This window comes from Ascaphus truei, chromosome 2 (assembly GCF_040206685.1).
Source record: "Ascaphus truei isolate aAscTru1 chromosome 2, aAscTru1.hap1, whole genome shotgun sequence".
In the NCBI taxonomy this organism is placed as follows: Eukaryota; Metazoa; Chordata; class Amphibia; order Anura; family Ascaphidae; genus Ascaphus; species Ascaphus truei.
In genome coordinates this window covers 6,600,704-6,615,512 of record NC_134484.1, presented here as the reverse complement: position 1 = coordinate 6,615,512, position 14,809 = coordinate 6,600,704, and the positions used below count along the sequence as shown (strand labels likewise).

At 57.7% G+C, this 14,809-nt stretch overlaps 1 protein-coding gene across 1 annotated transcript in view; it reads right to left on the bottom strand.

Annotated features, from left to right (window-relative positions):
- LOC142481709 (protein scribble homolog) overlaps positions 1-3,306 on the bottom strand; it is a 78,323-nt gene extending 75,017 nt beyond the window's left edge. Inside the window, exon 1 of the mRNA XM_075582962.1 lies at positions 3,251-3,306. Within this exon, the coding sequence (XP_075439077.1) occupies positions 3,251-3,306 (56 nt within the window). The remainder of the gene's footprint in view (positions 1-3,250) is intronic.
- Between the last annotated feature and the right edge of the window lie 11,503 nt (positions 3,307-14,809).

The following is a 14,809-nucleotide window of genomic DNA, read 5'->3' as shown; positions in this document are numbered from 1 at the left end:
GCATACCCTGACATACCCCAGGGGCAGCATGTGGCCGTGTATCAGAGTATCGGACAGGTGCATACCCTGACATACCCCAGGGGCAGCATGTGGCCGCGTGTCAGAGTATCGGACGGATGCATACCCTGACATACCCCAGGGGCAGCATGTGGCCGTGTATCAGAGTATCGGACGGGTGCATACCCTGACATACCCCAGGGGCAGCATGTGGCTGTGTATCAGAGTATCGGACGGGTGCATACCCTGACATACCCCAGGGGCAGCATGTGGCTGTGTATCAGAGTATCGGACGGGTGCATACCCTGACATACCCCAGGGGCAGCATGTGGCTGTGTATCAGAGTATCGGACGGGTGCATACCCTGACATACCCCAGGGGCAGCATGTGGCCGTGTATCAGAGTATCGGACGGGTGCATACCCTGACATACCCCAGGGGCAGCATGTGGCCGTGTATCAGAGTATCGGACGGGTGCATACCCTGACATACCCCAGGGGCAGCATGTGGCCGGGTATCAGAGTATCGGACGGGTGCATACCCTGACATACCCCAGGGGCAGCATGTGGCCGTGTATCAGAGTATCGGACGGGTGCATACCCTGACATACCCCAGGGGCAGCATGTGGCCGTGTATCAGAGTATCGGACGGGTGCATACCCTGACATACCCCAGGGGCAGCATGTGGCCCTTATCAGAGTATCGGACAGGTGCATACCCTGACATACCCCAGGGGCAGCATGTGGCCCTTATCAGAGTATCGGACAGGTGCATACCCTGACATACCCCAGGGGCAGCATGTGGCCGCGTGTCAGAGTATCGGACAGGTGCATACCCTGACATACCCCAGGGGCAGCATGTGGCCGTGTATCAGAGTATCGGACGGGTGCATACCCTGACATACCCCAGGGGCAGCATGTGGCTGTGTATCAGATTATCGGACGGGTGCATACCCTGACATACCCCAGGGGCAGCATGTGGTCGTGTATCAGAGTATCGGACGGGTGCATACCCTGACATACCCCAGGGGCAGCATGTGGCCGTGTATCAGAGTATCGGATGGGTGCATACCCTGACATACCCCAGGGGCAGCATGTGGCCGTGTATCAGAGTATCGGACGGGTGCATACCCTGACATACCCCAGGGGCAGCATGTGGCCGCGTATCAGAGTATCGGACGGGTGCATACCCTGACATACCCCAGGGGCAGCATGTGGCTGTGTATCAGAGTATCGGACAGGTGCATACCCTGACATACCCCAGGGGCAGCATGTGGCTGTGTATCAGAGTATCGGACAGGTGCATACCCTGACATACCCCAGGGGCAGCATGTGGCCGTGTATCAGAGTATCGGACGGGTGCATACCCTGACATACCCCAGGGGCAGCATGTGGCCGCGTATCAGAGTATCGGACGGGTGCATACCCTGACATACCCCAGGGGCAGCATGTGGCCGTGTATCAGAGTATCGGACGGGTGCATACCCTGACATACCCCAGGGGCAGCATGTGGCCGTGTATCAGAGTATCGGACGGGTGCATACCCTGACATACCCCAGGGGCAGCATGTGGCCGTGTATCAGAGTATCGGACGGGTGCATACCCCGACATACCCCAGGGGCAGCATGTGGCCGTGTATCAGAGTATCGGATGGGTGCATACCCTGACATACCCCAGGGGCAGCATGTGGCCGTGTATCAGAGTATCGGACGGGTGCATACCCTGACATACCCCAGGGGCAGCATGTGGCCGTGTATCAGAGTATCGGATGGGTGCATACCCTGACATACCCCAGGGGCAGCATGTGGCTGTGTATCAGAGTATCGGACGGGTGCATACCCTGACATACCCCAGGGGCAGCATGTGGCCCTTATCAGAGTATGGGACGAGTGCATACTCTGACATACCCCAGGGGCAGCATGTGGCCGTGTATCAGAGTATCGGACGGGTGCATACCCTGACATACCCCAGGGGCAGCATGTGGCTGTGTATCAGAGTATCGGACGGGTGCATACCCTGACATACCCCAGGGGCAGCATGTGGCCCTTATCAGAGTATGGGACGAGTGCATACCCTGACATACCCCAGGGGCAGCATGTGGCCGTGTATCAAAGTATCGGACGGGTGCATACCCTGACATACCCCAGGGGCAGCATGTGGCCGCGTATCAGAGTATCGGACAGGTGCATACCCTGACATACCCCAGGGGCAGCATGTGGCCGTGTATCAGAGTATCGGACGGGTGCATACCCTGACATACCCCAGGGGCAGCATGTGGCCGTGTATCAGAGTATCGGACGGGTGCATACCCTGACATACCCCAGGGGCAGCATGTGGCATGTATCAGAGTATCGGACGGGTGCATACCCTGACATACCCCAGGGGCAGCATGTGGCCGTGTATCAGAGTATCGGACGGGTGCATACCCTGACATACCCCAGGGGCAGCATGTGGCCGCGTATCAGAGTATCGGACAGGTGCATACCCTGACATACCCCAGGGGCAGCATGTGGCCGTGTATCAGAGTATCGGACGGGTGCATACCCTGACATACCCCAGGGGCAGCATGTGGCCGTGTATCAGAGTATCGGACGGGTGCATACCCTGACATACCCCAGGGGCAGCATGTGGCATGTATCAGAGTATCGGACGGGTGCATACCCTGACATACCCCAGGGGCAGCATGTGGCCGTGTATCAGAGTATCGGACGGGTGCATACCCTGACATACCCCAGGGGCAGCATGTGGCCGTGTATCAGAGTATCGGACGGGTGCATACCCTGACATACCCCAGGGGCAGCATGTGGCCGTGTATCAGAGTATCGGACGGGTGCATACCCTGACATACCCCAGGGGCAGCATGTGGCATGTATCAGAGTATCGGACGGGTGCATACCCTGACATACCCCAGGGGCAGCATGTGGCTGTGTATCAGAGTATCGGACGGGTGCTTACCCTGACATACCCCAGGGGCAGCATGTGGCATGTATCAGAGTATCGGACGGGTGCATACCCTGACATACCCCAGGGGCAGCATGTGGCTGTGTATCAGAGTATCGGACGGTGCATACCCTGACATACCCCAGGGGCAGCATGTGGCATGTATCAGAGTATCGGACGGGTGCATACCCTGACATACCCCAGGGGCAGCATGTGGCCCTTATCAGAGTATCGGACAGCTGCATACCCTGACATACCCCGGGGGCAGCATGTGGCTGTGTATCAGAGTATCGGACGGGTACATACCCTGACATACCCCAGGGGCAGCATGTGGCCCTTATCAGAGTATGGGACGAGAGCATACTCTGACATACCCCAGGGGCAGCATGTGGCCGCGTATCAGAGTATCGGACGGGTGCATACCCTGACATACCCCAGGGGCAGCATGTGGCCGTGTATCAGAGTATCGGACGGGTGCATACCCTGACATACCCCAGGGGCAGCATGTGGCCGTGTATCAGAGTATCGGACGGGTGCATACCCTGACATACCCCAGGGGCAGCATGTGGCCGTGTATCAGAGTATCGGACGGGTGCATACCCTGACATACCTCAGGGGCAGCATGTGGCCGTGTATCAGAGTATAGGACAGGTGCATACCCTGATATACCCCAGGGGCAGCATGTGGCCGTGTATCAGAGTATCGGATGGGTGCATACCCTGACATACCTCAGGGGCAGCATGTGGCCGTGTATCAGAGTATCGGACGGGTGCATACCCTGACATACCCCAGGGGCAGCATGTGGCCGTGTATCAGAGTATCGGACGGGTGCATACCCTGACATACCCCAGGGGCAGCATGTGGCCGTGTATCAGAGTATCGGACGGGTGCATACCCTGACATACCCCAGGGGCAGCATGTGGCCGTGTATCAGAGTATCGGACGGGTGCATACCCTGACATACCCCAGGGGCAGCATGTGGCCGTGTATCAGAGTATCGGACGGGTGCATACCCTGACATACCCCAGGGGCAGCATGTGGCTGTGTATCAGAGTATAGGACGGGTGCATACCCTGACATACCCCAGGGGCAGCATGTGGCCATGTATCAGAGTATCGGACGGGTGCATACCCTGACATACCCCAGGGGCAGCATGTGGCCGTGTATCAGAGTATCGGACGGGTGCATACCCTGACATACCCCAGGGGCAGCATGTGGTCGTGTATCAGAGTATCGGACGGGTGCATACCCTGACATACCCCTGGGGCAGCATGTGGCCGTGTATCAGAGTATCGGACGGGTGCATACCCTGACATACCCCAGGGGCAGCATGTGGTCGTGTATCAGAGTATCGGACGGGTGCATACCCTGACATACCCCAGGGGCAGCATGTGGTCGTGTATCAGAGTATCGGACGGGTGCATACCCTGACATACCCCAGGGGCAGCATGTGGCCGTGTATCAGAGTATCGGACGGGTGCATACCCTGACATACCCCAGGGGCAGCATGTGGTCGTGTATCAGAGTATCGGACGGGTGCATACCCTGACATACCCCTGGGGCAGCATGTGGCCGTGTATCAGAGTATCGGACGGGTGCATACCCTGACATACCCCAGGGGCAGCATGTGGTCGTGTATCAGAGTATCGGACGGGTGCATACCCTGACATACCCCAGGGGCAGCATGTGGTCGTGTATCAGAGTATCGGACGGGTGCATACCCTGACATACCCCAGGGGCAGCATGTGGCCGTGTATCAGAGTATCGGACGGGTGCATACCCTGACATACCCCAGGGGCAGCATGTGGCCGTGTATCAGAGTATCGGACGGGTGCATACCCTGACATACCCCAGGGGCAGCATGTGGCCGTGTATCAGAGTATCGGACGGGTGCATACCCTGACATACCCCAGGGGCAGCATGTGGCTGTGTATCAGAGTATCGGACGGGTGCATACCCTGACATACCCCAGGGGCAGCATGTGGCCGCGTATCAGAGTACCGGACGGGTGCATACCCTGACATACCCCAGGGGCAGCATGTGGCTGTGTATCAGAGTATTGGACGGGTGCATACCCTGACATACCCCAGGGGCAGCATGTGGCTGTGTATCAGAGTATTGGACGGGTGCATACCCTGATATACCCCAGGGGCAGCATGTGGCTGTGTATCAGAGTATCGGACGGGTACATACCCTGACATACCCCAGGGGCAGCATGTGGCCCTTATCAGAGTATGGGACGAGTGCATACTCTGACATACCCCAGGGGCAGCATGTGGCCGCGTATCAGAGTATCGGACGGGTGCATACCCTGACATACCCCAGGGGCAGCATGTGGCCGTGTATCAGAGTATCGGATGGGTGCATACCCTGACATACCCCAGGGGCAGCATGTGGCCGTGTATCAGAGTATCGGACGGGTGCATACCCTGACATGCCCCTGGGGCAGCATGTGGCCGTGTATCAGAGTATCGGACGGGTGCATACCCTGACATACCCCAGGGGCAGCATGTGGCTGTGTATCAGAGTATCGGACGGGTGCATACCCTGACATACCCCAGGGGCAGCATGTGGCTGTGTATCAGAGTATCGGACGGGTGCATACCCTGACATACCCCAGGGGCAGCATGTGGCTGTGTATCAGAGTATCGGACGGGTGCATACCCTGACATACCCCTGGGGCAGCATGTGGCCGTGTATCAGAGTATCGGACGGGTGCATACCCTGACATACCCCAGGGGCAGCATGTGGCTGTGTATCAGAGTATCGGACGGGTGCATACCCTGACATACCCCAGGGGCAGCATGTGGCCGCGTATCAGAGTACCGGACGGGTGCATACCCTGACATACCCCAGGGGCAGCATGTGGCTGTGTATCAGAGTATTGGACGGGTGCATACCCTGATATACCCCAGGGGCAGCATGTGGCTGTGTATCAGAGTATCGGACGGGTACATACCCTGACATACCCCAGGGGCAGCATGTGGCCCTTATCAGAGTATGGGACGAGTGCATACTCTGACATACCCCAGGGGCAGCATGTGGCCGCGTATCAGAGTATCGGACGGGTGCATACCCTGACATACCCCAGGGGCAGCATGTGGCCGTGTATCAGAGTATCGGACGAGTGCATACCCTGACATACCCCAGGGGCAGCATGTGGCCGTGTATCAGAGTATCGGACGGGTGCATACCCTGACATACCCCAGGGGCAGCATGTGGCCGTGTATCAGAGTATCGGACGGGTGCATACCCTGACATACCCCAGGGGCAGCATGTGGCCGTGTATCAGAGTATCGGACGGGTGCATACCCTGACATACCCCAGGGGCAGCATGTGGCCGTGTATCAGAGTATCGGACGGGTGCATACCCTGACATACCCCAGGGGCAGCATGTGGCCGTGTATCAGAGTATCGGACGGGTGCATACCCTGACATACCCCAGGGGCAGCATGTGGCCGTGTATCAGAGTATCGGACGGGTGCATACCCTGACATACCCCAGGGGCAGCATGTGGCTGTGTATCAGAGTATAGGACGGGTGCATACCCTGACATACCCCAGGGGCAGCATGTGGCCATGTATCAGAGTATCGGACGGGTGCATACCCTGACATACCCCAGGGGCAGCATGTGGTCGTGTATCAGAGTATCGGACGGGTGCATACCCTGACATACCCCTGGGGCAGCATGTGGCCGTGTATCAGAGTATCGGACGGGTGCATACCCTGACATACCCAAGGGGCAGCATGTGGCTGTGTATCAGAGTATCGGACGGGTGCATACCCTGACATACCCCAGGGGCAGCATGTGGCCGCGTATCAGAGTACCGGACGGGTGCATACCCTGACATACCCCAGGGGCAGCATGTGGCTGTGTATCAGAGTATTGGACGGGTGCATACCCTGACATACCCCAGGGGCAGCATGTGGCTGTGTATCAGAGTATTGGACGGGTGCATACCCTGATATACCCCAGGGGCAGCATGTGGCTGTGTATCAGAGTATCGGACGGGTACATACCCTGACATACCCCAGGGGCAGCATGTGGCCCTTATCAGAGTATGGGACGAGTGCATACTCTGACATACCCCAGGGGCAGCATGTGGCCGCGTATCAGAGTATCGGACGGGTGCATACCCTGACATACCCCAGGGGCAGCATGTGGCCGTGTATCAGAGTATCGGACGGGTGCATACCCTGACATACCCCAGGGGCAGCATGTGGCCGTGTATCAGAGTATCGGACGGGTGCATACCCTGACATACCCCAGGGGCAGCATGTGGCCGTGTATCAGAGTATCGGACGGGTGCATACCCTGACATACCCCAGGGGCAGCATGTGGCCGTGTATCAGAGTATCGGACGGGTGCATACCCTGACATACCCCAGGGGCAGCATGTGGCCGTGTATCAGAGTATCGGACGGGTGCATACCCTGACATACCCCAGGGGCAGCATGTGGCTGTGTATCAGAGTATAGGACGGGTGCATACCCTGACATACCCCAGGGGCAGCATGTGGCCATGTATCAGAGTATCGGACGGGTGCATACCCTGACATACCCCAGGGGCAGCATGTGGTCGTGTATCAGAGTATCGGACGGGTGCATACCCTGACATACCCCTGGGGCAGCATGTGGCCGTGTATCAGAGTATCGGACGGGTGCATACCCTGACATACCCCAGGGGCAGCATGTGGCTGTGTATCAGAGTATCGGACGGGTGCATACCCTGACATACCCCAGGGGCAGCATGTGGCCGCGTATCAGAGTACCGGACGGGTGCATACCCTGACATACCCCAGGGGCAGCATGTGGCTGTGTATCAGAGTATTGGACGGGTGCATACCCTGACATACCCCAGGGGCAGCATGTGGTCGTGTATCAGAGTATCGGACGGGTGCATACCCTGACATACCCCTGGGGCAGCATGTGGCCATGTATCAGAGTATCGGACGGGTGCATACCCTGACATACCCCAGGGGCAGCATGTGGCTGTGTATCAGAGTATCGGACGGGTGCATACCCTGACATACCCCAGGGGCAGCATGTGGCTGTGTATCAGAGTATCGGACGGGTGCATACCCTGACATACCCCAGGGGCAGCATGTGGCCGCGTATCAGAGTACCGGACGGGTGCATACCCTGACATACCCCAGGGGCAGCATGTGGCCGTGTATCAGAGTATCGGACGGGTGCATACCCTGACATACCCCAGGGGCAGCATGTGGCTGCGTATCAGAGTATCGGACGGGTGCATACCCTGACATACCCCAGGGGCAGCATGTGGCCGTGTATCAGAGTATCGGACAGGTGCATACCCTGACATACCCCAGGGGCAGCATGTGGCTGTGTATCAGAGTATCGGACAGGTGCATACCCTGACATACCCCAGGGGCAGCATGTGGCCGTGTATCAGAGTATCGGACAGGTGCATACCCTGACATACCCCAGGGGCAGCATGTGGCCGTGTATCAGAGTATCGGACGGGTGCATACCCTGACATACCCCAGGGGCAGCATGTGGCCGTGTATCAGAGTATCGGACGGGTGCATACCCTGACATACCCCAGGGGCAGCATGTGGCTGTGTATCAGAGTATCGGACGGGTGCATACCCTGACATACCCCAGGGGCAGCATGTGGCCGCGTATCAGAGTACCGGACGGGTGCATACCCTGACATACCCCAGGGGCAGCATGTGGCTGTGTATCAGAGTATTGGACGGGTGCATACCCTGACATACCCCAGGGGCAGCATGTGGCTGTGTATCAGAGTATTGGACGGGTGCATACCCTGATATACCCCAGGGGCAGCATGTGGCTGTGTATCAGAGTATCGGACGGGTACATACCCTGACATACCCCAGGGGCAGCATGTGGCCCTTATCAGAGTATGGGACGAGTGCATACTCTGACATACCCCAGGGGCAGCATGTGGCCGCGTATCAGAGTATCGGACGGGTGCATACCCTGACATACCCCAGGGGCAGCATGTGGCCGTGTATCAGAGTATCGGACGGGTGCATACCCTGACATACCCCAGGGGCAGCATGTGGCCGTGTATCAGAGTATCGGACGGGTGCATACCCTGACATACCCCAGGGGCAGCATGTGGCCGTGTATCAGAGTATCGGACGGGTGCATACCCTGACATACCCCAGGGGCAGCATGTGGCCGTGTATCAGAGTATCGGACGGGTGCATACCCTGACATACCCCAGGGGCAGCATGTGGCCGTGTATCAGAGTATCGGACGGGTGCATACCCTGACATACCCCAGGGGCAGCATGTGGCCGTGTATCAGAGTATCGGACGGGTGCATACCCTGACATACCCCAGGGGCAGCATGTGGCCGTGTATCAGAGTATCGGACGGGTGCATACCCTGACATACCCCAGGGGCAGCATGTGGCTGTGTATCAGAGTATAGGACGGGTGCATACCCTGACATACCCCAGGGGCAGCATGTGGCCATGTATCAGAGTATCGGACGGGTGCATACCCTGACATACCCCAGGGGCAGCATGTGGTCGTGTATCAGAGTATCGGACGGGTGCATACCCTGACATACCCCTGGGGCAGCATGTGGCCGTGTATCAGAGTATCGGACGGGTGCATACCCTGACATACCCCAGGGGCAGCATGTGGCTGTGTATCAGAGTATCGGACGGGTGCATACCCTGACATACCCCAGGGGCAGCATGTGGCCGCGTATCAGAGTACCGGACGGGTGCATACCCTGACATACCCCAGGGGCAGCATGTGGCTGTGTATCAGAGTATTGGACGGGTGCATACCCTGACATACCCCAGGGGCAGCATGTGGTCGTGTATCAGAGTATCGGACGGGTGCATACCCTGACATACCCCTGGGGCAGCATGTGGCCATGTATCAGAGTATCGGACGGGTGCATACCCTGACATACCCCAGGGGCAGCATGTGGCTGTGTATCAGAGTATCGGACGGGTGCATACCCTGACATACCCCAGGGGCAGCATGTGGCTGTGTATCAGAGTATCGGACGGGTGCATACCCTGACATACCCCAGGGGCAGCATGTGGCCGCGTATCAGAGTACCGGACGGGTGCATACCCTGACATACCCCAGGGGCAGCATGTGGCCGTGTATCAGAGTATCGGACGGGTGCATACCCTGACATACCCCAGGGGCAGCATGTGGCTGCGTATCAGAGTATCGGACGGGTGCATACCCTGACATACCCCAGGGGCAGCATGTGGCCGTGTATCAGAGTATCGGACAGGTGCATACCCTGACATACCCCAGGGGCAGCATGTGGCTGTGTATCAGAGTATCGGACAGGTGCATACCCTGACATACCCCAGGGGCAGCATGTGGCCGTGTATCAGAGTATCGGACAGGTGCATACCCTGACATACCCCAGGGGCAGCATGTGGCCGTGTATCAGAGTATCGGACGGGTGCATACCCTGACATACCCCAGGGGCAGCATGTGGCCGTGTATCAGAGTATCGGACGGGTGCATACCCTGACATACCCCAGGGGCAGCATGTGGCTGTGTATCAGAGTATCGGACGGGTGCATACCCTGACATACCCCAGGGGCAGCATGTGGCCGCGTATCAGAGTACCGGACGGGTGCATACCCTGACATACCCCAGGGGCAGCATGTGGCTGTGTATCAGAGTATTGGACGGGTGCATACCCTGACATACCCCAGGGGCAGCATGTGGCTGTGTATCAGAGTATTGGACGGGTGCATACCCTGATATACCCCAGGGGCAGCATGTGGCTGTGTATCAGAGTATCGGACGGGTACATACCCTGACATACCCCAGGGGCAGCATGTGGCCCTTATCAGAGTATGGGACGAGTGCATACTCTGACATACCCCAGGGGCAGCATGTGGCCGCGTATCAGAGTATCGGACGGGTGCATACCCTGACATACCCCAGGGGCAGCATGTGGCCGTGTATCAGAGTATCGGACGGGTGCATACCCTGACATACCCCAGGGGCAGCATGTGGCCGTGTATCAGAGTATCGGACGGGTGCATACCCTGACATACCCCAGGGGCAGCATGTGGCCGTGTATCAGAGTATCGGACGGGTGCATACCCTGACATACCCCAGGGGCAGCATGTGGCCGTGTATCAGAGTATCGGACGGGTGCATACCCTGACATACCCCAGGGGCAGCATGTGGCCGTGTATCAGAGTATCGGACGGGTGCATACCCTGACATACCCCAGGGGCAGCATGTGGCCGTGTATCAGAGTATCGGACGGGTGCATACCCTGACATACCCCAGGGGCAGCATGTGGCCGTGTATCAGAGTATCGGACGGGTGCATACCCTGACATACCCCAGGGGCAGCATGTGGCTGTGTATCAGAGTATAGGACGGGTGCATACCCTGACATACCCCAGGGGCAGCATGTGGCCATGTATCAGAGTATCGGACGGGTGCATACCCTGACATACCCCAGGGGCAGCATGTGGTCGTGTATCAGAGTATCGGACGGGTGCATACCCTGACATACCCCTGGGGCAGCATGTGGCCGTGTATCAGAGTATCGGACGGGTGCATACCCTGACATACCCCAGGGGCAGCATGTGGCTGTGTATCAGAGTATCGGACGGGTGCATACCCTGACATACCCCAGGGGCAGCATGTGGCCGCGTATCAGAGTACCGGACGGGTGCATACCCTGACATACCCCAGGGGCAGCATGTGGCTGTGTATCAGAGTATTGGACGGGTGCATACCCTGACATACCCCAGGGGCAGCATGTGGTCGTGTATCAGAGTATCGGACGGGTGCATACCCTGACATACCCCTGGGGCAGCATGTGGCCATGTATCAGAGTATCGGACGGGTGCATACCCTGACATACCCCAGGGGCAGCATGTGGCTGTGTATCAGAGTATCGGACGGGTGCATACCCTGACATACCCCAGGGGCAGCATGTGGCTGTGTATCAGAGTATCGGACGGGTGCATACCCTGACATACCCCAGGGGCAGCATGTGGCTGTGTATCAGAGTATCGGACAGGTGCATACCCTGACATACCCCAGGGGCAGCATGTGGCCGTGTATCAGAGTATCGGACAGGTGCATACCCTGACATACCCCAGGGGCAGCATGTGGCCGTGTATCAGAGTATCGGACGGGTGCATACCCTGACATACCCCAGGGGCAGCATGTGGCCGTGTATCAGAGTATCGGACGGGTGCATACCCTGACATACCCCAGGGGCAGCATGTGGCTGTGTATCAGAGTATCGGACGGGTGCATACCCTGACATACCCCAGGGGCAGCATGTGGCCGCGTATCAGAGTACCGGACGGGTGCATACCCTGACATACCCCAGGGGCAGCATGTGGCTGTGTATCAGAGTATTGGACGGGTGCATACCCTGACATACCCCAGGGGCAGCATGTGGCTGTGTATCAGAGTATTGGACGGGTGCATACCCTGATATACCCCAGGGGCAGCATGTGGCTGTGTATCAGAGTATCGGACGGGTACATACCCTGACATACCCCAGGGGCAGCATGTGGCCCTTATCAGAGTATGGGACGAGTGCATACTCTGACATACCCCAGGGGCAGCATGTGGCCGCGTATCAGAGTATCGGACGGGTGCATACCCTGACATACCCCAGGGGCAGCATGTGGCCGTGTATCAGAGTATCGGACGGGTGCATACCCTGACATACCCCAGGGGCAGCATGTGGCCGTGTATCAGAGTATCGGACGGGTGCATACCCTGACATACCCCAGGGGCAGCATGTGGCCGTGTATCAGAGTATCGGACGGGTGCATACCCTGACATACCCCAGGGGCAGCATGTGGCCGTGTATCAGAGTATCGGACGGGTGCATACCCTGACATACCCCAGGGGCAGCATGTGGCCGTGTATCAGAGTATCGGACGGGTGCATACCCTGACATACCCCAGGGGCAGCATGTGGCCGTGTATCAGAGTATCGGACGGGTGCATACCCTGACATACCCCAGGGGCAGCATGTGGCCGTGTATCAGAGTATCGGACGGGTGCATACCCTGACATACCCCAGGGGCAGCATGTGGCTGTGTATCAGAGTATAGGACGGGTGCATACCCTGACATACCCCAGGGGCAGCATGTGGCCATGTATCAGAGTATCGGACGGGTGCATACCCTGACATACCCCAGGGGCAGCATGTGGCCGCGTATCAGAGTATCGGACGGGTGCATACCCTGACATACCCCAGGGGCAGCATGTGGCCGTGTATCAGAGTATCGGATGGGTGCATACCCTGACATACCCCAGGGGCAGCATGTGGCTGTGTATCAGAGTATCGGACGGGTGCATACCCTGACATACCCCAGGGGCAGCATGTGGCCGCGTATCAGAGTACCGGACGGGTGCATACCCTGACATACCCCAGGGGCAGCATGTGGCTGTGTATCAGAGTATTGGACGGGTGCATACCCTGACATACCCCAGGGGCAGCATGTGGTCGTGTATCAGAGTATCGGACGGGTGCATACCCTGACATACCCCTGGGGCAGCATGTGGCCGTGTATCAGAGTATCGGACGGGTGCATACCCTGACATACCCCAGGGGCAGCATGTGGCTGTGTATCAGAGTATCGGACGGGTGCATACCCTGACATACCCCAGGGGCAGCATGTGGCTGTGTATCAGAGTATCGGACGGGTGCATACCCTGACATACCCCAGGGGCAGCATGTGGCCGCGTATCAGAGTACCGGACGGGTGCATACCCTGACATACCCCAGGGGCAGCATGTGGCCGTGTATCAGAGTATCGGACGGGTGCATACCCTGACATACCCCAGGGGCAGCATGTGGCTGCGTATCAGAGTATCGGACGGGTGCATACCCTGACATACCCCAGGGGCAGCATGTGGCCGTGTATCAGAGTATCGGACAGGTGCATACCCTGACATACCCCAGGGGCAGCATGTGGCTGTGTATCAGAGTATCGGACAGGTGCATACCCTGACATACCCCAGGGGCAGCATGTGGCCGTGTATCAGAGTATCGGACAGGTGCATACCCTGACATACCCCAGGGGCAGCATGTGGCCGTGTATCAGAGTATCGGACGGGTGCATACCCTGACATACCCCAGGGGCAGCATGTGGCCGTGTATCAGAGTATCGTACGGGTTGTGACAGAAACCAGGGGTTGGTAATAAACTCCATATACAGGGCTCCCAGGATACTGAACAGTTTCTGTCCTGTCTAAGCTGAACAGGGCAGCCTCGTGGTACAGGCACTCCATTCCACAGTTTGTCTGCTGCCTGTTTTCTGTCACCTGTCATGCTGATTAGAGTTCAGGTATATAAGACCTGTTTCCTGTTTCCTCTGGGCCCCCGCCCAAGAGCCTGGAAGGCTGCTGAACTGCAGAGGGGTGAGAAAGCCTCTTTCCCAAATCGCTTCATTCATTCTGTTAGTTTGTCTAAAGACTGCAAAGGTACTTATTTTGTTGGTGGAAGTGGACAAGCCACTTCCAACTCTGAGTCAGGGACATCTAAGTTTAAGTTATCGCTCAGACGAGCAGCTTTTTGTTTGGCTTTGTTTTCTGTTTAAACTGTGGCAGTCTCAGTGCCTGGGACTGAATAAACCAGGCATAGCCTGTTTAAAGGAACAGTACGTGACGTCTCATCATTTAACCTACCCTAAAAGACCGTGTTCTAACAGTCCCGGACAGACGGCGGAGCCCCGGAGTAAGCCGTTTGTCACATATGGTGGAGAATGCGGGCAGAACACTGAAAGGTCTGGGGGTTAAAGAACTTTAAAAAAAAAAAAAAAAAAAAAAAGAAGGTTTTTTTTTCTCTCTCTCCAAACAAGATGGAAGACGTGGTGAGTGCGCTGGTACGCAATGTCGCTGTCC